Below are 22,157 nucleotides of genomic sequence, written 5' to 3'. Positions count from 1 at the left end.
TTCTGCTACCTCCCAGCTGTGGAACCCTGGGCAAGTTACTAAACCACTCTCAGCCTCAGTTTCTTCACCTGTAAAATGGAGATAATACCTACAGAATCAGCGGTCCTGGGGTGAGAAATAACAAATGTGTGAGCTGGACCCTTAAAAGGTAGTTAGCGATGGCTCCATTTGCTGCAATGGATGGCATCTGTTTAAAAGCCCCGCGAAACGTCCTGGCATTTGTCACAGTAAGTCTCTGGACACAGTAAGTCTTTTAAATCCTCTCAAGTCTCACGTATCCAAGGGCTCAAAGAAAGGCAAGCAAGTCCCGTCCTCCTCCCTGAGGGACCCAGAGGGTCTGAGATACTCTGACCAGGCCGTGGTCAAAGACCAGATCAGCCTCCTCGGGCCTGGCCCGGGAGGGGCCTTAGAGGTCATCTCGATTGACCCCCTGCTGTTCCGCGGAGGAACGGGGCCCAAGGGCGCGCGGTGAGACGCTGGCGGAGCTGGGCCCCAGCCTGGATCCCCGCACTCACAGTTCAGGGCTCTCCCCCTGCTCCTCACTGACGCCCCGCGCCCCAGCTCAAGGGGATCCAAGATCACCCAGTCGCCCCCACTGCACCCCTTGAATGAATCTGCCCAGGCCCCGCACCCTCAGCCCCGCGCCATCTGGGCTCCCGGCGGCCGGAAGTTCCTGGGTCCGCCCAGCCGACGCGGGCGCGGGCGCCAGACGGGCCAGGCAGCGCCTCCCGCGACCAGGCCGCCCCCTGGCGGGCCCGGGGCGCTCGGCAGCTGGGAGCCGGGTGCCCGCCCTCTCCCCGCCGCGGGGCGGAGTCGCCGCGCTTGGGGTCCGCTCCCCTCCTCCCAGGCTCCCGCCCCGCCCCCGCCGGGTGGGCTGCGGGGCGCGGCGCCTTGAGGCCGGGCGGCGGGTCCGGCGGCCGTCGGAAGCTGCCCGCCGAGGGGCTGACGAGGGCCGCGGGCGCGGGGCTCCGGCGGCCGCTGATGGGAGGCGGTCCCCGGGAGAGCAAGCGACGGCGCCGCAGCCACCATGGGGAACAAGCAGACCATCTTCACCGAAGAGCAGCTGGACAACTACCAGGTGAGCCCGTCGCCCGGCCCCCGAAGCGTCGCCCCTCGGCTCCTCCCTTCTTTTTCCCGTCTCTTGCCGAGGCCTCCCGACAGCCGGTTCACCGGGTTCAAACCTTGCTTCTGCCTTCAGCTCGACGCTTGACCTTGGGCCGGTGACTTCTCCGAGCCTCAGTTTACCTACCCGAGGAATGAGAGCGCTTTCCACTTAAAAGATTCTCGCAGGCGTCCCTCGCTCCAGCTTCCCCCCTCCTCTCTCTCTCATTCAGACTTCTTGCTCTTGGCCCCAGGCTGGACCCGAACCCTTCCCCGACTACTCCTCCCATCGCCCACCTTGGCGCAGAGATGGAGTCCTTAAACGTAGGCTGGAGGGAGGACCCTCCCACCCCCCCACCCCCCTACCCCCCTACCCCCCTACCCCCCTACCCCCCTAAAACCCGGGAAGCAGCCCAGGAGAGTGAGTCTTTGTAAAGTAGAAATTAGCTGGGTAGGGAGTGAAGTGCATCAGCACCCAAATGCCATTCTAGGTTGGGGTCTCTCCGTATGGCCCCAGTATGGAAATAATTGGAGCAAGAAGGCAAGCCAGGTACCAGTCTTACGTGGTCATCTCTCCAAACTCCCTCAGGCCCCCAGCAGCCACCCCCTTAGACCCTCCTGAGTCCCTCCACCTCCAGAGCCAGGGAGCTGTCCAGATCAGATCCCAATGCCCTCCCACTCATGTACAAACTTTTCTGTGGTTGCAGGATGGAGCCCAGCCTCCTGGCTTGCCCAGAGCCCTGGCCAGCCTGCCCAGGCCCCTTCCCTGCCCTGCGCACTGCAGCTGCCCCGGAACTATCCGCATTCCCTTGACACGCCGGGCTCTTTCCTCCCTCTCTTTGCCCGTGCTCGGGGATGCCGCTCCCCGGTCTCCAAATGATTTCACTTACCCTCCCAGGCCCAACTCTGATGCTTCTTTCCTGACTGTGCCAGGCAGAGGGGGCTGGACTGTGTTGTGGCCTGTGTGGAGTGTGCTTGGGGGAGATGAACACCAGCAGGGTCTCCACAGCTGCCTGTTGCCTTCGTGAATATTTATTTTGGAATCGAGCTTGAAGTGTGGGTCCTCTGGTGTGGGCACAAGTAAAATAAAGGCCCTTTTCCTCCTGGAAGTGCTGGTTGTCAATAACACTGCTTTCTCAGGGCCTCACGTGGAGGCGCCTTCTGTGTACGCAGCGCTCTAATGGAGGCTCTCTATGCATCAACGCATTTGATCATCACAGGGAGGTGGATTATTTAGCCCCATTTTACAGTAGTGTAAGCAAAGGCTGAGGAGCCATTCGGTACCCTGCACAGTGAAGGTTCACACAAGAATTTGAATTGTGAATCCAAGGCTCACTCCTTTTGTTGGGGCTGGGGGCTGTGTGTGCTCTATGTCCTTAAGGCCCTCACTGTCTGCAGACACAGCCTCTCGCCTCCAGTGAGAGGCAGGTGGTGAGTGTGCTCTAGGGGAGGGCACTAGGGGGCAGTGGGAGACCTGGAGGAAAGGGGGGGCTTTGCTTCGACTGGTAGGTTCAGAAATAATGCAGCGCTTGCAGACCCTTGAAAGATCAGTAGGATTTTGCCCATCAGGGCCCCGAAGGAGGCATTCCAGGCAGAGGGGACAGCTTGGGTAAAGACTTGGAGCTGGGCCCAGGCAAGCAGGTAGACCATGCTCAAAAGAGTAGCCTCGTGGGCATGGGGACCTGGGTTCCCACTCAGTCTGGCCTGGCATTGAGTTACCGTTCGGAGTCAGGCCCAGTGCTGGGTTCTGATCCTTTGCCAGAGGCTGGGCCTGGTGGGAGAAACGAGAGCTGTGAAACCTGAGAGCCCCACGTCTCCCTCCCTGAGACTGTCCAGCTGGCCAGGCCAGCGAAGGCCAGCTGGGGGTGACCCCGGGTAACAGCCACCCCTCCCCCAACTGATCTCCAGGGTTTCCTGCCCTCTTCCTCAGTCCCCAGGTGCCAGTGATTCCCAAAGTTCAGATTTCTTCCCAGACCACTTCTCTGCCTTCCAGGTCCAGCCCCTAGACCCCTCAAACAACCAAGAGCTCACCGCCTTCCCCAGGAGCCTCCACTGCTGTTTGCTCTACTATGGCCTATGTTTTCAGTCGAGAATGAGTCCTGTAACTCTCATCCTCTTTGGGGGCTCACCTGGGGATCCCATCCTCGATCTCCATAGCCAGGGCCCTGGGTGAGGCCTCTCAGTGTCGTGTAACTGAAAATGTAACTGCTGCCTCCCCACCCCACCCTGTTCTGCACCCTCCAGCCACCTGCGTGCTGCTACCGCAATCTCTCAGTTTCTCACTCCATCCGCTTCTCACTCCTTCCCATTTTCTTTCAACAGACACAATGTGCATCACCAATGTAAAACAATTTTTTCTTTAAAAAGAATCTGTGGACCAAGAGTTGCATCGGATGTGTATTAACTAATCCCCCACTGTGGTGGGAGACCCTAGGGAGTTGTCCATATATAGGTCATGAATGCCTGGAGCAGAAGTACAGGGTCAGAGATGTGAAGGATCTTTCTAAAACATGGGTGTGACCCTCTCCTCTCCCTGGAATTCCACAGTGTCTTGGGATAATAGCCTGAGCGGGGTGCAGAGCAGACCTCACCCTGGCCTGATCTGGGCTCAGCCAGCCTCCAGCCTCATTTTTAGTCCCTCCCCTGGCACCCTAAGTTTCAGGCACACTGAAGGGCTTCTAGCCAAGCATGGCCTCACCTCTGGCCTTGTTCTCCTGGCGCCCTCCCCTCACTTCTTCATCAGCGCCATCTGGCCTATCTTTCTGTCCATGCCAGGCCTCACCTCTTTTGGACAGGCTCCCTGCTGCCCTCCCCCTATCCTTCTTGTGGCCACAGAATGGTTTATACCCAGTCATCACTGTCTGTTTCCCCTCCATCCCACTTCCTGTGTGTCCCCTGCTCAGGCACAGAAGAGGCAGTGGAGAATGTTGTCTGAATGAATGAATACTTGTTAAAAGACGGCTCTAAGGAGTGGAAAGAACTCCAGGGATTCTGAAGTCCTGGGTTCCAGTCATGGCTGGGCCATAGATGCTGTAGGCCTTAGTAAGCCATTGTCCTCTTCTGGGTCTCAGTGTCCCCACCTCTGAAATGGGAATGATTACTAGCCCTGCTGTGCTCATGTCACAGGGCTCTTGCAGGGGTCAGCTGAGCTGTGTGATGGTCAGCTGGGCGGTGCTGAGGCTTGAGCTGGCAGAGCTGGATGGAGAGTCCACTCCAGCTGGGACTGGCTGTGGCTCGGCTCAGGACCACTGGCACAGGCAGACCAGGCATGTGGGAGATGGGAGGCAGGGAGGCTACCTGGATAAAGTACCCTTGAGTTGAGCTTTGGAGCATGGAAAGGATTTGGACAAGCTGGACAAGGTGGGGAAGGCACTCCAGGTGGGAGAACAGGATGAATATAAGCTTAGAGGAGGAACTGTAGCCTTAACTGGCATAACATCTGAGCTTCTACTATAAAAGCCCAGCCTGCCCTGTCTTCTGCTGCCAGAGTCCTGAGGGCCCATCTCTCCTGGGCTAGGCCCCCTCCCTCCCTCCCACCCCTCATGACCCTAACTTGAGCTGGGACTCTTCCCTGAAGACCTATCCCTGTGAACTCTCAGGGGCCAAGCAGTGACCAGACATTTGTTCTCAGTGGAGTGTAGGAAAGAGTTCCTGCAGACCTATGGCTGTAGCTCCCTGGGCAGCTGAGTAGATGGAGGGGGGCAGGGTTTTTGTTTGGTGTCTTCAGGGTGGGAACAGACACAGAGCTGCGGGCTCTGAAGGGATGCCTTTGGGACATGGGGTACTGGGTGGAGCTGTTGCACAAAACGGGGTAAGCTGTGGCCTAAAGGCTTCCTGCATCTTATCTCATTTGCTCCTCTCACTGCCCCTTTCCAAGACGCAGTATCCCCATCTTACAGATGCGGAAACTGAGGTTCCAACAGGAGACTGAACTTGCCTAAGGGTCCAAAGCAAGATGAGAATTTGAATCTGACTACTAAACCTTTTCCTCTGCCATGCTGCCAGGCTACTCATAGCCCTGAGAAGCTTTTAAGGCACCTGCCATGTTCCTCCCCTATGAGCTGCCTCCCTGGGATGAGTTCCAGGGAAGTAAGTCAGCAGAAGAAAAAGCAAAACATCAGTCGACGAACAGGTTCATGGCAGCTTTATTGGTAATGTTGAAAACCTAGAAATGGCTGTGGCTAAATGTTCAGAAAGATGAGAAAGTTTAGGTTAAGCAGGGCCAATGCCTTCAGTGAGATATTCCCCAGCCAGTGAAATGATAATGTTAACTGCTGTGGAAGGTTTATATGGAAAAGTCTGGCCATTCATTCCACCAGTCTCTATTGAGCATGCACCATGTACCAGATATGGGAATACACAGTGGAAGCAGGACGTGGAGTGGTTGGTGTATGACGGTGCTGGGTGGACCGTGGCTCTGTTTCCACTCAGTGGGCAGTGGTCAAGAAGCACATAGGGGGCTTCCCTGGTGGCGCAGTGGTTAGGAATCCGCCTGCCAATGCAGGGGGCACGGGCTCAAGCCCTGGCCCGGGAAGATCCCACATGCTGTGGAGCAACGAAGCCCGTGCACCACAACTACTGAGCCTGCGCTCTAGAGCTCGTGTGCCACAACTACTGAGTCCACGTGCCACAACTACTGAAGCCCACGCACCTAGAGCCCATGCTTCGCAACAAGAGAAGCCACTGCAGTGAGAAGCCCGCGCACCACAACAAAGAGTAGCCCCCACTTGCCGCAACCAGAGAAAGCCCGTGCGCAGCAACGAAGACCCAATGCAGCCAAAAATAAAAATTAATTAATTAATTAATTTTTAAAAAAAGAAGTACATAGGCCTGAGTTCCAGCCCAGCCCAGGTCTGCGTGTGCAATTTAGGGCAAGCTGTTCAACTTCGTTGAACCTCGGTTTTCCCATCTATAAAATGGGAAGGTAATGCCTACCCCCCCCACCCCCGCCCATAGGCTAGTGATGAGGATTAAACAAAATTGGATATTCAGAGCCCCCACGGGCCAGCCCATGGTAATTATGGACTGGTTGTGGTGTGGTTCTCAGGCTGGGCTGCACGTTGCAATCACCTGATGGCTCTGAAAACTGCTGATGCCTGGATCCACCCTCAGGGATTCTGATGTAATTGATCTGGGGTCCATTGGTGGTGATGGGAGGGGACACAGGGAGTTTAAACAGCTCCCCAGGTGATTCTGCTCTAGAGCAGAGGCCCTCACACTTTAGCAAGCATCAGCATCTCTAGAAGGACTTTTAAAAATGCAGATTGCTGGGCCTCATCCCCAGAGTTTCTGATTGTAGTTCTGGAGAGAAGCCTGAGAATCTAAAGTTCCACTAAGTCCCCAGGTGATGGCGATGCTGCTGGTCCAGGAACCACACCTTGAGGACCATTGATGTGGACAGATGTAAGTAGTTGTGGTAAGGGACCGGAGTCGTGTGAGAAGCTTTCACATTTATTGCCGATAAAACCCTCAGGTCAGGACCCAGATACTTCCTTTCCAACCCAGGGGATAGGAGAGAGGAGAGAAGAGAGGGGAGGGGGAAGAGGATAGGCCAGGGGGAAAGAGAGCAGAAGCCAGGACCTCTCCCCATCCCCAGTTACGCCGACACCCCCACCACGCTGGTTGGAAGCGCTCTGGCCCTTCTCGCTGGTAGCTTCAGGACGTAGAACCAGCTGTGGGGCCGAGGGAGGTCTGTGCCTGGAAGGCCCAGCTGGGCGGCCTTTGCTGCCTGCTCCAGGATTCTGGGGTCTGCTGAGAAATCAGCCCACACGGGCTTCAACCCGTCTGAGTCTTAGGCCTGCGGGGCACGGAGTTCTTTGCCCATTCCGGGTGGGGAGGGGGCACTGCTTCCCCGGCCTGAGCCTCTCCTGGCCCCTACAGGGGAGCTATCACCGAAAGCAAAGCCTAGCCCCCCAGGAGAAGCCCCTATGTTTCCGAGAAGGGCCAGACTATGGGGGTCCTTAGTCTAACTCCCACCGAGCAGCAGGTGGCTCAGGACAGACTTGTGGGGCTAACTGGGGCCTGGAAATTGCCACCAACTCTCCCCTCTTCGGCTCTCCTTCAGGTGCCCACTGGAAACCCTAGATATGCATCCTGTGGGCCTGCTTTCTTGGGTCCTCCTCAATGTGCAGTGCAATTGCCCTGGGGCCCAGGGCTCCAGGTCTCATCCACGGGCTGTCTGCAAGCCTGTACCGTGGCCATTAGTCCCTCGTCGGAGCCAGCTCTGGTCAGCATACCGCCCCAGGAGGCCCCACCAGCTCTGGGCTCTGGGCTCCCTCATGCTTCAACGACAGGCCAAGGTGGAGGAGCCAAACAGCAGGAGAGGAGCACGAAAGCCCTTCATGGTTGGGCATTTTACGAAGTGCTGGGTCCTTTTCACCCCCACACTTCCCACAAGGCCTGGCATAGTAGCCTCATCACCAGGCAGGCGGAGCTGTGGACAGAAGCGTGACTGTAGGAGGTGGGTTATCCAGACAAAGGCAGGATCCCCAAGATGAGTTTATAATCTGGGTGAACTCAGGATCCGAGTGCTGCCCCAGCCCTGAGTCATGCCTACCTGGGGGTCCCCAGCAGCCTGCACCCTGGCCTCTGTCCAGATGCTGCCAGTTCCCCCCTGCCCGCCTTCCTCCTCCCCCTCTCCTCCTCGGCCCCTGCTTTTCCCACTCCCCAGCCTCTTCACTGCCTTCTCTAACCTCATCTCTTCCTGTGGCTTCAGATACCAGTTAGATGCTGGTGCTTCCCCAGTCTGTGTGCCTGGAACTCTCAGCCTCTGACCACGGGGCTGCTGCCTGCGACCACTCAGGACACACACCACCCACGACGAGGCACCATTCTTAGGGGCTGCAGCATGGACCGTGCCCCCTGCCGCTGGGCAATGCGGTGACCCTGTCAGTCCTCACTCCTGTTTTGTCTCCCGAGTTGTCTCCCAGCCACTTCCCCCAGGTGTCCCACAGGGTATCTCCTGGCCCCTCAAATCAATGGCATCCACCTCTGAACTCTCCATCTGCCTCCCAAATGCCCTCCCCTACGCCTGCCTCCCAGCCCCCCACGCCATGCACTCGCTTCCCTGGCTCAGGTCAAAAGCTTCGGAAGGCAGCTTCTGGACCCACTAGACTGCTCCCCGCAATGGGCTGGGGCAGGGAGGGCTGGTAGTGACTCTGCTGCCCCCAGTCCAGGGCTGGCTGTTCCCGTGTGGCTCTGAGGGAGGAAGGACAACCAACTAAATGTGCGTTTTCCTTCCACAGGACTGCACCTTCTTCAATAAGAAGGACATCCTCAAGTAAGTGTGGCTCTTGTTCACCCCTCTGGAGCTGGGGTGGGGGCAGGGGTGGGGCCGGGGACCCTGGGGGCGGAGGCAGGTGGGTGGGGGGGTTGCCGCACCGGCTGAGGACTAGCTTTTCCACCCCCATCAGCAGCGGAGCGCAGGCTGCTGTGGGAACTCGAGACGTCCCACCCCCGGCCCACATCCTTCTGCCAAGAATCGAACGTCTGCTTGCTGCATGCCAGGCTCCGTGGTGGGCGGTTTCAGGAACATCCTCATTTAATCCTCACTGTGCCCTTGTAACAGGAGAATCCTTTTATCCTCACTTTACAGGTGGGGCTTAGCAACTTGGCCAAAGTCGCCCAGCCAGGGACTGAAGACCTGGCCTCTGACTCCAGGGTCCTCGTTATTTCCTTGCACCCTGGGACCTGTCAGACTAAGGGGGGACCCTGTCTGTTAGACTAGGAATCCCTAAGAGCCCTCTGGCTCTGATGTCCTGCCACTCCTGGGAGGTCCTAAAGGCAGGACCTCATGGCAGGCAATGCCACCACCGCCCCTGAGCTGTCCACCAGGGGTCTCTTCCCTTTCTTTGGGGGTGGGGTGGGCCTAGACAGGAGAAATGAAGGGGGTTGGCAGCCTCAGAGCCCCAGGACCAGATGGTGGGCGGGACTCACAGAATGCCAGGAAACCTGGCCCCACAGGCCTTGCCAGGCCCCCCTCCCTGGGCTATCAGGTGGCACTAAAAGCCAGCAAGGTCTCAGGATCACTTTCCCTGGAGGTCGATGGGCAGGCTGGGGCGAGAGCCTGTTACACTTCCCAGGGGAGCTGTGGTCTGTCACTGCCATGACCACTCTGCTCAGACAGTGTCCCTCGGTCCTTCCTTTCTGCCCAGGCTGCTTTTCCAGCCTGTCCCCTGGTGGGCAGGGATGCCCACTCCTACCACCTTGGAGAAGCAGGGTGAGGGGCAAAGCCCCCAGGCCTTGGCATCAGCAGACCTGGGCTCTACTTCCCAGCTCTGACCTTGGACAAGCTTTGAGCCTCGCTGAGCCTCTGTTTCTTCTATAAAACGGGGATAATGCTACCTCCCCCATTGCTGAGAGGCAGGAAAGCCAGGGTGTGGTGTTTGATAAATGGAATTTGGTCTGTAGCTTGAGTGAGGTGTGGGGTGTGCTTCCCATTTGGACAGATGGTCCTCAGAACTGTAACAACACAGCAGTCACCCTGGCATTCCCGTGGCACCTCTTACCTTTCAGAGTTCTTGGCCCAAATCCTCGTTTAAGCCTCACCACATTTGTCCTCCGTAACAGGGAGCTCCCGCCATCCTGACTTCCCACCTTTGTAGACGCCGGGCCCAGACTGCTTGTCCTGGGAGGCCCACCATCATTTCTGTTCTGGCAGCAAAAGCTTGTCCCCAGGCCTTGGCACTGGCTGCCCCGCTGCCTTTCTCATCTTCCCACTGCATTCCTGCATGTCCTTCAAGACCCACTCCAGAGTCATCTACTCTGCGAGCCCCCAACTCCCTGTCCCCCAGCTCTCACACAGCTGCTTTTGCAGCCTTTTTGGGGGCTCTGTGGGCTCATGGCTCAGGTGCCCAGCTTCCCCCGGACTTGCAGTCAGGCAGGACACAGGCTCCCCATGCCTGGCACTGGGCACGGCACCAGTAAGCGCTTGAAGAGTGTGTGAGTGAAGGATGGGTAGGGTTGGCCAAGGGGAGAACATTCCAGGCTAGGAACAGCGGGGTCAAGGGCACAGACCTGCTTCACCCTGCCCCATCCCCAGTGATCTTACTGAGAGCAGCAAGGTTGCCCTTGGGGGAGGAGAGTGGTTCAAAGGCCAGGCCAGGAATTGGATTCAACCTGAGGGGCCTTTGGGGGTGACCCTCGTCTCCTGGCAAATGATCAGCCCCAGGCAGGTGGGTGGTCTGAGCAGGGGTAGGGGGTCTCCTGGCTCCCCACAGCCCTGGCCTGCCCAGCTCTGCATCCTTCAGTGCCAGCCTCTGTAGTTCAGCCCAGGCCTGGAGTCCACAAAGGGGGGAAAGGACCCCTTCTGGCAGCTGGACACGCTTTCTGAGTCCCCCACTGCCTGCTCTGTCACTGGTTCCTTCAGGCCCCACCTCTGTGTTAGCACTCATTGGGGACCAGACCCGTTGCTTTTTCTGCAGAGTGGTCATGTGGGGAGGGGGAGGGGGTAAAGCCCCACTGGGAGCAGGAGCCCTGGGATCTGGTCCCCACTGTGTAGCACCTGCCATGTCTCAGTTGCCACCTCTGCAGCATGGGGATGACAGTGCCCCCTGGGGCTGTTTTTCCACAGACTCCAGTGGCTGGGAGGGCAGGGGTGACAGTGTTGTTCAGCACAACACAGGCTGCTTGGAGTTTTGTTGCCCACCCGTCCACCCTCAGGAAGGGTCGTGAGGCCAGGCAGCGTGTGGGGTTACCTGTCCCTGGGGGACCAGGCCTGGCCTCGATGGCTCGATTCCAGTTTCAGCCCCCTCAGTTTTCTCCAACCTTCTCTCCGGGCCCCAGCAAGAGCCAGTGTGACTGATCACCCCTGCCAGGCGAGCCCTCTCCACGCTGTTCACATCTCAGGTCCAGGCGGGACGACCGAGGCCCTGAGCCCAGAGAGGGTCAGGAGCGAGGACCCGGCCGGCAACACAGAGCAGGTCAATGGCAGAGCCAGGCCCGAGGCCCAGGGCCCTCCTCCCAGGGGCCTTCCAGCGCTGTTACCCCACCCCCACCCGGATGGTTTTCTGGGTGGGCTGCACCCTGAGGACTGACCAGATGGCGAGGAGGAAACGTGAGCAGCAGGTTCTTCTTTGCAGCTTGGGGCCCAGCTCTCTGGTAGCCTTGGGTCAGTGATACTGAGTCACAGATACCCATCTGGGCAGTTTTCCCCTCCCCTCCCCCGCTCCCCTCCTTCCTGCGTACTCACATACACACACACAAACCCGGGTGGATCCAGTTGCTCCCCAGGGCACAGCTCTTCCACCCCGACGCTGAGCCTGAGTGGGCAGCCCCCTATTCAGCCACCTTCTTTGCTATAGGTAACTCCCCTGCCCCCAGTTAGCCTATGCTCCTAAGCACAGAGAGGCCCAGCTAGCACCCCGGGGTGTTTGCCTATTTGTTGCTTTATCATCTATTTTATTTTCTCAACCATTTAAAAACTCTGTATAATCTATTTTAATTACTTTTAATTTTTTATTTCACCTGTGATACATGATGACTGTAGAAAAATTAGAAAATAAAGCCAGTCAAAAGAGACCAAAAATTATCTGTAATCCTGCCACCCAGAAATAACAGCTATTTTTAACCTCTGGGTAAATAATGTTTAAATGTTTTCCCTTTGTGTGTGTTTATCGGAAATTTGGATCAGGTTGTTCTGTAATTTGCTTTAAATTGCTTTTCCTTAGGCAACTTGTAAAACTAGGTAAGATAAAAAAATGATCTCACCACCTCTTCATTTGGTTGGACATTTAGATTTTCAGCTTTTCACCATTATAATTAGCACTGCAGTGCACATCCTTGGGACACCATGACATATAGCCCACGTGTCTGGGATTATTTCCTTAGAATACATTTCTAACAGATTTCTGGATCAAAAGGTGTGGACATTTTTAAGGCTTTTGATTTTTATTGCTAAATTGCCCTCCAGCAGCCATGCATGAGTCTCCATTTCCCTACTTCCTCAATCACACTGGCTGTTACATCTCTTTTGTCTTCTGTCCCCAAATCGTTTATTGACTGTCCCAAGGGTCTCAAACTCAGCTGTCTGTGGGGGCCAACATGCACTGCAAATAAATGAAGCCGTGTAATCCGACGGGAATGTTTTAGGACCAGGATCTGCAGAAATTGCTGTTCCTGATCCCCAGCTGGTTGTGGCCTTGGGGAAATCCACGTTTTTCATGTAAAATTGTTTAATTTGTAAATGTTGGCAGCTAAGTTTTAAAGCATTATTTTACATGAAAGCTAGACATGAATGTGGACCACCAACCAGTCTGTGACTTCCAGAAGAATCCATCTTCTCCCCACTGATTTCAAATGCTGTTTGTCTTGGACTAATTCTCATATATATTTGGGTCTGCCTCTTCTATGCCAATGTCTATTCCACATGGTTTTACTTATAATAGCTTTAAACTATGTTTTAACATCTGACGGGACAAACATCTCCCCAGTTACTCTTTTTTCAGGATTTTTCCCCCACTCTCCTATGTTTATTCTTCCAAACAAACTTTTGAATCAGGTTGGCAAGATCTCAAATAAATCGTTTGCAGATTTCAATTAAGAGTGTATTCATTTTACAGGAAAATGAAGAGAAGATTGCCATCATTACAGCAGTAAGCCTTTCCAATCAGGAAAGTTATCTAACTCCCTAAATATTTTACATCCTTTGGTAAAGCTTCATGGTTTTCTTTGTACACATTTCATATTTATTTTATACTTAGTTGTTTGGGGGTTTTTGGAGGGGGATTTTGTATTGTGAATTAGATCTTCTGTTATATAATATTTTTGAATAGGTGAATGCTGGTAGAAAAACTATTGTGTAGAAGAGCTACTGAGCTCTTTCTCATTCAAATAGTTTTTTTTTTTACTAACTTTTTTTTTTTGGCTGTGCTGCATAGCACGTGGTATCCTAGTTCCCCAACCAGGGATCGAACCCGTGCCCCCTGCAGTGGAAGCACGGAGTCCAAACCCCTGGACTGCCAGGGAAGTCCTCATTCAAATAGTTTTTAAACTGATTATTTTTGGTTTTCCAGCAAATAATAATTTTCATCCTCCTTTCCAATATTTAGATATACTATTTTATTTTTCTAATTACATTGACTAGCATTCACGGGGGACATGTTATGTAATGATGGTGACGGTAGGAATCCCACTTTTATGGGAATGTCTGTAGTACTTTTATCATTTAAGTATAATGTTAGGTGTTGATTTGAGGTAGAGAGTATCCTTTTGCTTATGTTTGACTAAGGATTTTAAGTTTTTTATTGAAAAAATTAATATATACCTTAAGAATACTTTTTATTTTTATTAATAAATACTCTAAAAACTCAGTTCAGAAGTAGGTAAAGTAAAAGTGAAAGTTGGCCTTCTCTTATCACTCCTCTCCACTCCTGCCTTACAGGGACCATCAGTGTAAACATGTGGTGTACACTTTTCAGATATTTTTCTGTGTGCCTACAACCATCTAGTCATAAGTGCAGCTATCAAGTTGATCAAAATATTTTTTGCTGCCTATTAATGTGATTTATAGTCACAGATTTCCAAACATTGATCCATCCATGCATTCCTGGAATAAATCCTACTTGGTCCCAATGATTTACCCTTTCAAATGCTGTTGGACCTGATTTATTAATATGTTATTTTATAAGATTTTTGCATCTGTATGTGTAAGTGCCATTGGTCCATTTTGGATGCTACCTACTAGGTTCTGGTAGCAGGGTTCTTATTAACTTCCTAAAATAAACTGGGAGGCTTTCACTTTTTTGCCCCATGCTCTGGAACAGTTCAAGTAGCATAGGTATTGTTTCTGCCCCTGGAACTTATGATAGGACTAATATGTACATCTTCTTGAATTCAGTAGTGCCCTTTATTGGGAGGAGGGGTACAGGAATTCAGTTCTGTGACAGTTTTTGGAGTTTTTCCCAAAGCGATTCATCTTTCCAAATTCTCCTAGAGTTTTCCTTAAAAAAAAAATTCCAATATCACTATAGGCATAGAGTCAGAACACATCTCTGTCCCAGGGCAGAAGCTGGCCTTCGTACCCCAGAAGACACCTCCTCAACTCCACTAATACCCACAGGCCTTCTCCCAAATCCTTGCCCCTTGCAGGGAGCCCCTGACATGGCAGGCAAAACGCTAATAGCTACCAGTTGAGGCCAGGTGGTTTTAAATACTAACGCCATCCTTTTTAATCCTCACAAGTGTGAGGAGGGTAGGACAATCTGCATTTAACTGATAGGGAAATCTGTTCTCCAGTGGGTTAACCTACTCTCCCAAGGCCACGCAGCTAGTGAGAGGTGTAGGCAGGGCTCCACCTCAGTCTGACTCACGTCCCTGCTGCAGCCACCCCACAAAACTTTGAAGGTGTAAGCCAACCCTCAAACACCCCAACATCACATCCCAAATGTCAAGGTCAAGTGGGAAATGTAACCATTGCAAATACTATGGTCCTGTCAAAAGCACATGAAACCAGATGCATGAAGTGTGATATATAGTCCAGGTTCCATGTTTGGGGACAGTATAAAAAAAGGGCAAATTTTTCCTCAATGCCGAAAGTAAGAGCAAAGAAAGTCCTCGAATGCCCCTTCGTGGAGGGTCCCAGCTTGATCCTGTCACTCTGTTATCCGCTGCCCCCCTTTGACCCAAAGGACAGCGTTTGGGTTTTCCCCTCCAGGTCTGTGTTTCCAAGCCTTGGAACTTCCTTGTGGTTTCAGGCCCTTTTATAGGAGCATGTGACTGGCCAAGTGGGCTCATGGCATTTACTTTGCGTTTGCTGTTCAGGTGCTCTGAACCAGGTGCTGATGTGCTGGCCTGGGGCAGATGCTTAACCCCTTAGCCTCAGCTTCCTCACCGGAAAAACAGGGGTGGGGGTACTAATAGCTACCTCTCGGGGTGGTTAGGGATTAAACTGAGTAAAGCAGTGCACACGGGGTTAACCCAAAGCCCAGCACAGAGTGAGCATTTGCTAAACAGTGGCTGACATTTTGTGTGTGAGCTGGGCAAGCAGTGACCTGCTCTACGGGAGAGGGCTGGGCGGCAGGGCGACAAGAGTTGGGTGGACCCTGTTGGGGGAATTGGGTGGCTATGCTGAAGGGCCTGCTAAGGATGGGCCTAGGAGCATGTCACTGGGCCAGGCCACTTAGAAGAAGACCAGGGTTGATCCGGCTTTGGGGGTAGCAGGGAAGGTGGGCCCCGGAGATATGGGGTCACCCCTCCATCCAGGCCCCAGCAGCCCTGGGCCTCACCACAGCCCCCCGTCAATACCCCTGACACCTGTCCCCCTGTCTGGCAGCACTTCCTGGACACAATTTCATGTGAACCTCAATTGTACCTGCCTGGGGATGTCAGGGACCTGGACAACAGGACACAGGGCCGCAGAGGAATAATGGAGGAGGGGCTTCCAACTGAGACAGGGTCAGGATGTCTCACACCCTTGAGGGTCCACGCAGCATGTAGGTGGGCTTGTGTCCCAGGGCCCCCCGAGCAAGGTGGGAGGGCGAGAGGGAGCTGGGGACCTGACGCGTCAGCGAGGAGGACCAGGCCCAGGGCAGTGGGCTCCATCCCGACAGCCCCCAGCTGGAGAGAGGTTGTGGATGGCCGTTCTCAGGGCGCTTCTGGAAGCTCTTCCAGAGACCCAACGCTCAGGGCCTAGCCTGGGGGCAGGGGTAGCAAACTGGGCCAGGACTTCAGCAAGGTCAGGAGTGGGGAGCGGCAGGGGCAACATGGGGAGGAAGGGTTAAGAGCCTCTGCTCTGGATTTCCGGTCCCGGGTTCCAGCCGTGGTCCCTGAGACTTCCTAGTTGTGTGGTGTTAGACAAATCACTCTTTTGACCTCGTCAGGCCTCAGTTTGCTGAGCTGTAAGAGGTGACATGCCTGGCACATAGAAGACTCTTAAGAGAGTCCAAAGAGGAAAAAAATAAGATCAGATGGCAAGCCCTTGCGGGTGGGGGGATGGGCAGTGGCAGCAGTGGCCGTGGTGTTGGTGGTCATGGGAACGGCCAGGACGCAATCTAGTCATCAGCATAGGGGTCTGGGCAGAACTTGCCTCCCTTACAAATCCCCCATCCTGTGGGCAGAGCAGGTGGTCTCCCCAGGCCCCTGGCCAAAGTGGGTCTCCAGCGTGAGGGGCCAGGGTGCAGGCAGGATGGCGCCGGGCCTCTGAGGGCCCGGGGACCGCATCCCCTCCAGCACTTTTTCTCTGCTTCCCTCGCAGGCTCCACGCGCGCTTCTATGAGCTGGCCCCCAACCTCGTCCCGATGGACTACAGGAAGAGCCCCATCGTCCACGTGCCCATGAGCCTCATCATCCAGATGCCGGAGCTCCGGGTACGTGAGAGGCTGCTGCTCGGCAGAGCCGGGGGATCAGCTAGAGAAGGCCGGGCAGGGGGGCCGGGAGTTTGGGGAATATGCCCCTCTGCATGGGCAGGGCAGCAGGGGCACCCAGACCTGAGTTGAACCCCAGCTGTGCCTCAGTTTCCTCATCTGCACCCTGTGAATAAATGAGCTACGTGTGTAAGTAAATGAGCTTACTCGGTAAGGGTGCCGTGATTGGTGCTGCCCTGTAGTCTACAGGGCTGTCGGCCTGTGCTCACCTGCTTGCCCCTGTGTTAAGTGGCCCGTCTGCTGTCCTTGGCAGATCTTGCTTGTGTCTGCTTTTTAAGGTGATTTTTTTAGCCTCGTCCTCGCATGGCTGTTGTCTCCCACAGCACGGTCACCCATAGCATCTCCTCTCAGACTTTAACGTGCGCAGGAATCACCTAGGGATCTTGTCAAAATGCCGATTCAGGTTCAGTAGGTCTGGGGGTGGGGTCCAAGATTCTGTTTTTCTAACAGGCTCCCAGGTGAGGCTTGACATAAGAGTTTCATTTCCCGAGTTCCTTACACATAAAATACACTCCAATGGTAAGAAAGCATTTGGGGTTTTAGGGCACATTGCTGTGGGTCTTTGCAAAGAGCCCCTTGCCACACCTCAGGTGTGTGACTCTGGTGTCAGGGTGTCCACGTGGTGTCCACATGGCATCCACTTGGGGCCTGTATCCTGGTTATGACCTCAGTCCTGGGGGACAGTGAGCCAGAGGCTCAGCCCTGACAAGCGTCCAGCCTGGCCTAGAGAGGGGCTTGATTCCAGGCTCAGAGGATCACTAGAGGGTATGAAGCACTTCGGCAGGAACCCTGGGATTGTCTCTCAGCCCCCCGTGCTGGCCTGGGCTGGGCACAGAGTGGAGTGGCCCAGTGCTGGCCCAGCTGGGGTGGAGGACTCCAGGAGAGGTGGACCCTGAGTGAGTTGGGATCAGAGGAAGGAGTCATTGGTATAATTCCCCACCTACCTGTCGGCTGGTCTAGGAAAATTTACAGGAGCTGGGTGACTGCTGGCCTGGGATCTGACTGGCTCTCTGCCTCCTGCTGCTGGTCCCGGCCCAGTTCTCCCACCTCTGGGGCCCCACTTCTGCCCACTGTGATCTTGGTCTGAGCTGAGAGCTGCCCAGGCCCTGGGCTCTTGTTGTAATAGGGAAGAACCTTTTGTATTCTATTCCAAGTTAATCACTAAAGGGATGTTTCCTCTAAGCTTAAATTATACGTAATGGCCCATCTCTGGGAACCCTGCCTCCCAGGTAATGAGCGTTAAGCTAAAATACCTCTGTTTAGCTCACAAGAAACATCCTGACCAGGCCCACCTGTGAGTGACTACAGGAAGGAAGAAATTAACACCTCCCCTCCGGAGGCTGATGGGAAACAGGAAGTGTTTGACTTTACTCCCTCCCCTTTTAGTATAAAAGAAGCCTGAATTCTAACTCAGGCAAGATGGTTCTTTGGGGCAGGAGTCCACCATCTTCTTGGTTAGCTGGCTTTCTGAATAACATCACTATAAATTGCCCAAACAACTCGTTTCTCGATGCGTTGGCCTCTTGTGTGGTGAGCAGTACGAACGTGGACTCAGTAACATTGTCTTCCCTTGCATGTCAAGGCAGGAGCCTCCATGTACTCCCTGGGCAATGGGACTAATCCCTGCTCTTGCCTCAGAAGAAGTGATGCCTCCAGTGGGCACACCTTGGTTCTGCTGAGCCCTCCGTGCTCATCTGAACAATATAACAAGATATGATGCTTGCAGAGCTCTTACTGGTGCCAGGCTTCGTACCAACACCTTACATACTTTAACTTATTCAACCATCTCACAACCCAGTTAAGTAGGTGCAATTATTATCCCCATTTTACAGATGGGGAAACTGAGGCCCAGGGGGATTAGATCACTCGTTCAAGGTCACATAGGCCGTAGCTGTCGGGCTCTGGGTTCCTCCCAGTGAACCTTCACCTATGGTGACTGCTGTGGTTGTTTTCTTCAGGAGAATCCCTTCAAGGAAAGGATTGTGGAGGCTTTTTCTGAGGATGGCGAGGGGAACCTCACCTTCAACGACTTTGTCGACATGTTTTCTGTGCTCTGTGAGTCGGCTCCCCGCGACCTCAAGGCAAACTACGCCTTCAAGATCTACGGTAACGAGGGCCTGGAGGAGGGGCTGTGATGCTGCGTGCGGGTGGTGGCATTCCATAGGCCACTAGTTACTGCTGGTTCCCACCCTGGGGACGCTGGGGACACCAAGAACACTCTGAAGAGTGCCTGTCCAGCACAGTGGCCAGTGGGGACAGCTAGTGCATAAGAGACATCTGCAGGGTCCTGAGAGCAGAGGAGGGAGGGACCCACTCCACCTAGGGCGGGTGGTTAGCCTGAGGGGAATTCACATGTGGTGACATTTCAGCATGGCCTCGGAGGACAGGAGGAGATTTGTCAACAGGAGAATGGGGGTGGGCATACCTGGTAGAGGGAGCACCACAAAGCACTGGGCGTGGTGAGAAGATGGGGAGACGAATGTGGTGGGATGAGGGCGGTGTGAATCTGGAGAGGTCACTGGGGCTGGGCTGTGAGGAGCCAGCCAAGGAGTTTGGGGGCCACTGCAGGGTTTCAGGTGAGGCCAGGAAGCCCTGTGTTCTAGAAAGATCACTCGGCATCCTGGAGGAGCTAGACTGGCAGAGGCCAGGGTTCTGGAGAGGAGGTCTCTGCCAGGTGGTGAGGCTGGGCTGAGAGGTAGGCTTCTAGGTCCCCCCTCCCACTTCTGCAATTGCTGCCAGAGGTAGGATGGCCTCATTTCACCCCAGCCCAGCCCAGGACCCACTGTCCCACTGGCCACCAGAGGGCGCTGAGCAACTGCGAAGCTTTTGGTTTCTCCTGTGGCGATAGGAGAGAACTTCACGCTGCAGAGCTCGTATGCTGTGAGCCTGACAGCGGCTGGGACTGGTGTCAAACCCTCAGACAGTGCTCAGATGGGAACTTTGAGGCCCAGGGAGGGTCCGTCCTGGACCAGAGGAGCCACAGACAAACCTCCTGTGCCCAGCATCTTTCATCAGCCAGGGGATCCCAAGGCAATGGGGCCCATTGGGCTGTTTTTTCATTTTGTAGTTGTCACGTTTATTTCAGGGGACTTTGGTCTACATATATCTCTGCACCCACATTGTGTTTGCACGTCAGAGGCATGGTACCCACCTTGTCTACCCTTAACAAACTACGCCCACAAGGTTCAAGTAAAAAGCTTCTCGTATTCCAACCATCATCCCCCTAATGTTGGACCCCATGGCATTGCTTCTGGGAAGGCTGTAGTCTGCCAGAGAGGGGAAGTGCAGGGCACACAGCCAAGCAGGTGTGGGGACAAGTGAAGGGAGAACCAGGGCTCCCCTACCACCCTGGACTGGCGGGTGGAATGGAGAAAGGCAACTGGGACCTGGGGTTTGGTGCTGGGGGGAACTGGGGCCTGACCTCTAGCAAGGGTCACCCACTTCCTTGACCTTATTTTCCCTGAAGAATGAATGGAGTCTGCTGGACAGATAAATGGGAAGGGCGCTCCAGACAGAAGAAATAGCACATGCAAAGATCTGATATTTGGGTTGAAAGGCAGTCGGAAGGGTGTGCGAGTTCCCTGTGATGAGGCTGTGTGTGGCTCGGCCCTCTGAACATCTTGCTGAGCTGTGGACAGTGCTAGTGCCTTTTGCCGAGTAGAATCAAACCATGTTCCCTGCTCTTTGTGCACAAAAGCCAACCACGGGGCCTCTCTCTGGGGGGCTTCTGAGTCTTCTGACCTCCATGTCTGGCTTGGGACCAGAGGCAACGTGGTGCAGTTTAGAAAACATGGGTCTTAGCGTCGAACCGGCCCCGGTCAGCATCCCAGCTTCCCCTCCAAGCAGCCATCTGACCTTGACTCTGTCACTCGGCCTTGCCAGGTCTTGGTTTCCTTAGCTTTAGAGGGAACACAGGGTCCACCATGGGGCAAGGCCAGGAGAGCCGTTTAGCCTGGGCCCAGAGTTCCCAGGAGGCCTCAGATTTGGACGTTCGAAGTGTCTCAGGCCGAGGCTGGGCTTGCCGTCATGGTAGGGGTTTGTGCAGATTGTGAATGCAGATTTATTGAATGTGGTGTTAAGAGGTGCCTCGTGAGTGAGACCCCCTGGTCCTTGTCGGCTGAGGACAAGGATCCAGTGTCCCCAGAGTGTGCACAGAGGGGCCAGGGAGGTATCTGGTGTGACCAGCTCAGAGGAGAGTGGCCTGAGCGTCCCTGACCCCACCCCACAGACTTCAACACCGACAACTTCATCTGCAAGGAGGACCTGGAGATGACGCTGGCCCGGCTCACCAAGTCGGAGCTGGACGAGGACGAGGTGGTGCTCGTGTGTGACAAGGTCATTGAGGAGGCCGATCTGGACGGCGACGGCAAGCTGGGCTTTGCCGACTTCGAGGACATGATCGCCAAGGCCCCCGACTTCCTCAGGTGCCTTCCCAAGGGGCTGGCATGGGCAGGGCAGGCCTGAATGGGGGCCGCAGCCAGGAGACCCCGCGGGGCTGAGGCGCTGTCACTGCTCCCGAGAGCAGTGGTCCCGGCAGGCCCCGTGTGGGCCGGGAGGCAGGTCACGTTCCAGGCCCAGCTGGCCTCAGTGCGTGACTGGGAAGTCCTCTGCCCCCAGCAGGGCCAGTCTCTGGTGAAGGATAGAGACTGGGGGCCCTTTGGTTATGTCGGGGGTTGGATGCCCTGGGCACAGCTGGTCCTCCAGGCCTTTCTTCCCTCATGCAGATTGTTTGCATCCTCTGCACCCTCCTGGAGGAACTGTCCAGGGTTGGGTGCAGGGCCTGGTTGGTTTCTGCTGAGGACCTTTACCCACCCAGTCCAGAGCCTCTCAGCCCCTCTTGCTCTTTCTCTTTCCAGCACTTTCCACATCCGGATCTGAGGACAGTGCCGAGGTTGCAGGGGCCAGAAACCGACCATCCAGCTCTGCTGCCTACACGAGCGTGACCTCCAAGCTCCCCAGGAGAGGAACTGTGGCCTCTGGGGTTTACACCCACGAACATTTCCTTGGCCCTTTCAGCAAAAAATCCTTAACCAGGGAAGGGGGGATGTGAGGAGCAGGGCCTTTCCCAGTCCCCCTGTGGTCCCTCCACAGGCCTTCCCTCTATCCCCCCAACCTTCCCCACACCTTGGTCCTCTCCCCATCAGAAATGGCCCTACTGGGAGGGGAAGACAGAACCCCTAACAGGGCAGGGGTGCTGACTTGTCCAAGTGCTGGGCAGGCACCCTGGTTGCCCAGGGCAAAGTGAAAAAAAAAAAAGGACAAGGTTTAACGAGCTATGCAATCTTTCTCCAAAACCCACAGCTGGGCTACACCCGACCCCGCCTGTTCCTTCTCCCCTGACCCTTCCCAGTGTGAAGCTGTGTGAACACTGGGTCCAAGGGCTCTGTCCCTGTCTCTGTCCAGGACCTGAGCACCACCCCATCTGCCCTCCCCAATGATGTGGAATCCTCACTGGTGTGTGCTGTCCACAGATTTGTGAACTCCTGGTACAGTAAAACACTTTCATGTCCCCGTGTTCTCTGTGTCTGCCAAGGTTAGGAAATGTTCACTGGTCCCTTTTCTCCTTGAAATCCCACCATTAGCAATTCGGTCTCTAAGCATTGCCTTCCCACTTTAGGCACCAACTTTTATTTCAGTGCTCATGTCCTTGAGGGGAAGACACATCTGTGCCCCAAATCTCCAAGTGAGCACCACGAA

The 22,157-nt window shown here is 54.8% G+C and overlaps 1 protein-coding gene across 4 annotated transcripts; it reads left to right on the top strand.

Annotated features, from left to right (window-relative positions):
- The first annotated feature begins 783 nt into the window (after positions 1–783).
- On the top strand, positions 784–21,965 carry CIB2 (calcium and integrin binding family member 2). 4 transcript variants are annotated; one of them, XM_036839965.1, is made up of 6 exons: positions 820–1,078; positions 8,346–8,380; positions 16,292–16,403; positions 18,419–18,566; positions 20,689–20,884; positions 21,317–21,965. In XM_036839965.1, exons 1-6 carry the CDS (start codon positions 1,028–1,030, stop codon positions 21,336–21,338), a joined length of 564 nt encoding a protein of 187 aa, XP_036695860.1. In that variant the 5' UTR covers positions 820–1,027; the 3' UTR covers positions 21,339–21,965. The 4 variants fall into 4 exon arrangements, with proteins under 4 accessions (XP_036695877.1, XP_036695860.1, XP_036695886.1 ...); XM_036839991.1 differs by lacking the exon at positions 820–1,078 and adding an exon at positions 15,371–15,530 and having other exon boundaries at positions 21,317–21,754; XM_036839974.1 differs by lacking the exon at positions 820–1,078 and adding an exon at positions 15,371–15,534 and having other exon boundaries at positions 21,317–21,754.
- The last annotated feature ends 192 nt before the right edge of the window (positions 21,966–22,157 follow it).

The sequence above is a fragment of the Balaenoptera musculus genome, chromosome 2 (genome assembly GCF_009873245.2).
Source record: "Balaenoptera musculus isolate JJ_BM4_2016_0621 chromosome 2, mBalMus1.pri.v3, whole genome shotgun sequence".
NCBI classification, from domain to species: domain Eukaryota; kingdom Metazoa; phylum Chordata; class Mammalia; order Artiodactyla; family Balaenopteridae; genus Balaenoptera; species Balaenoptera musculus.
Note: the sequence above shows the minus strand (reverse complement) of the source record. Positions and strands in the feature narration are given on the sequence as shown.

Excerpts from the sequence above, each read along its gene's own strand:
- CIB2 (XM_036839965.1), top strand. The coding sequence starts at position 1,028 with ATGGGGAACAAGCAGACCATCTTCACCGAAGAGCAGCTGGACAACTAC. Across the intron at positions 1,079-8,345 it reads AGCAGCTGGACAACTACCAG|GACTGCACCTTCTTCAATAA; the intron begins GTGAGCCCGTCG and ends TTCCTTCCACAG. Across the intron at positions 18,567-20,688 it reads CTACGCCTTCAAGATCTACG|ACTTCAACACCGACAACTTC; the intron begins GTAACGAGGGCC and ends CCCACCCCACAG.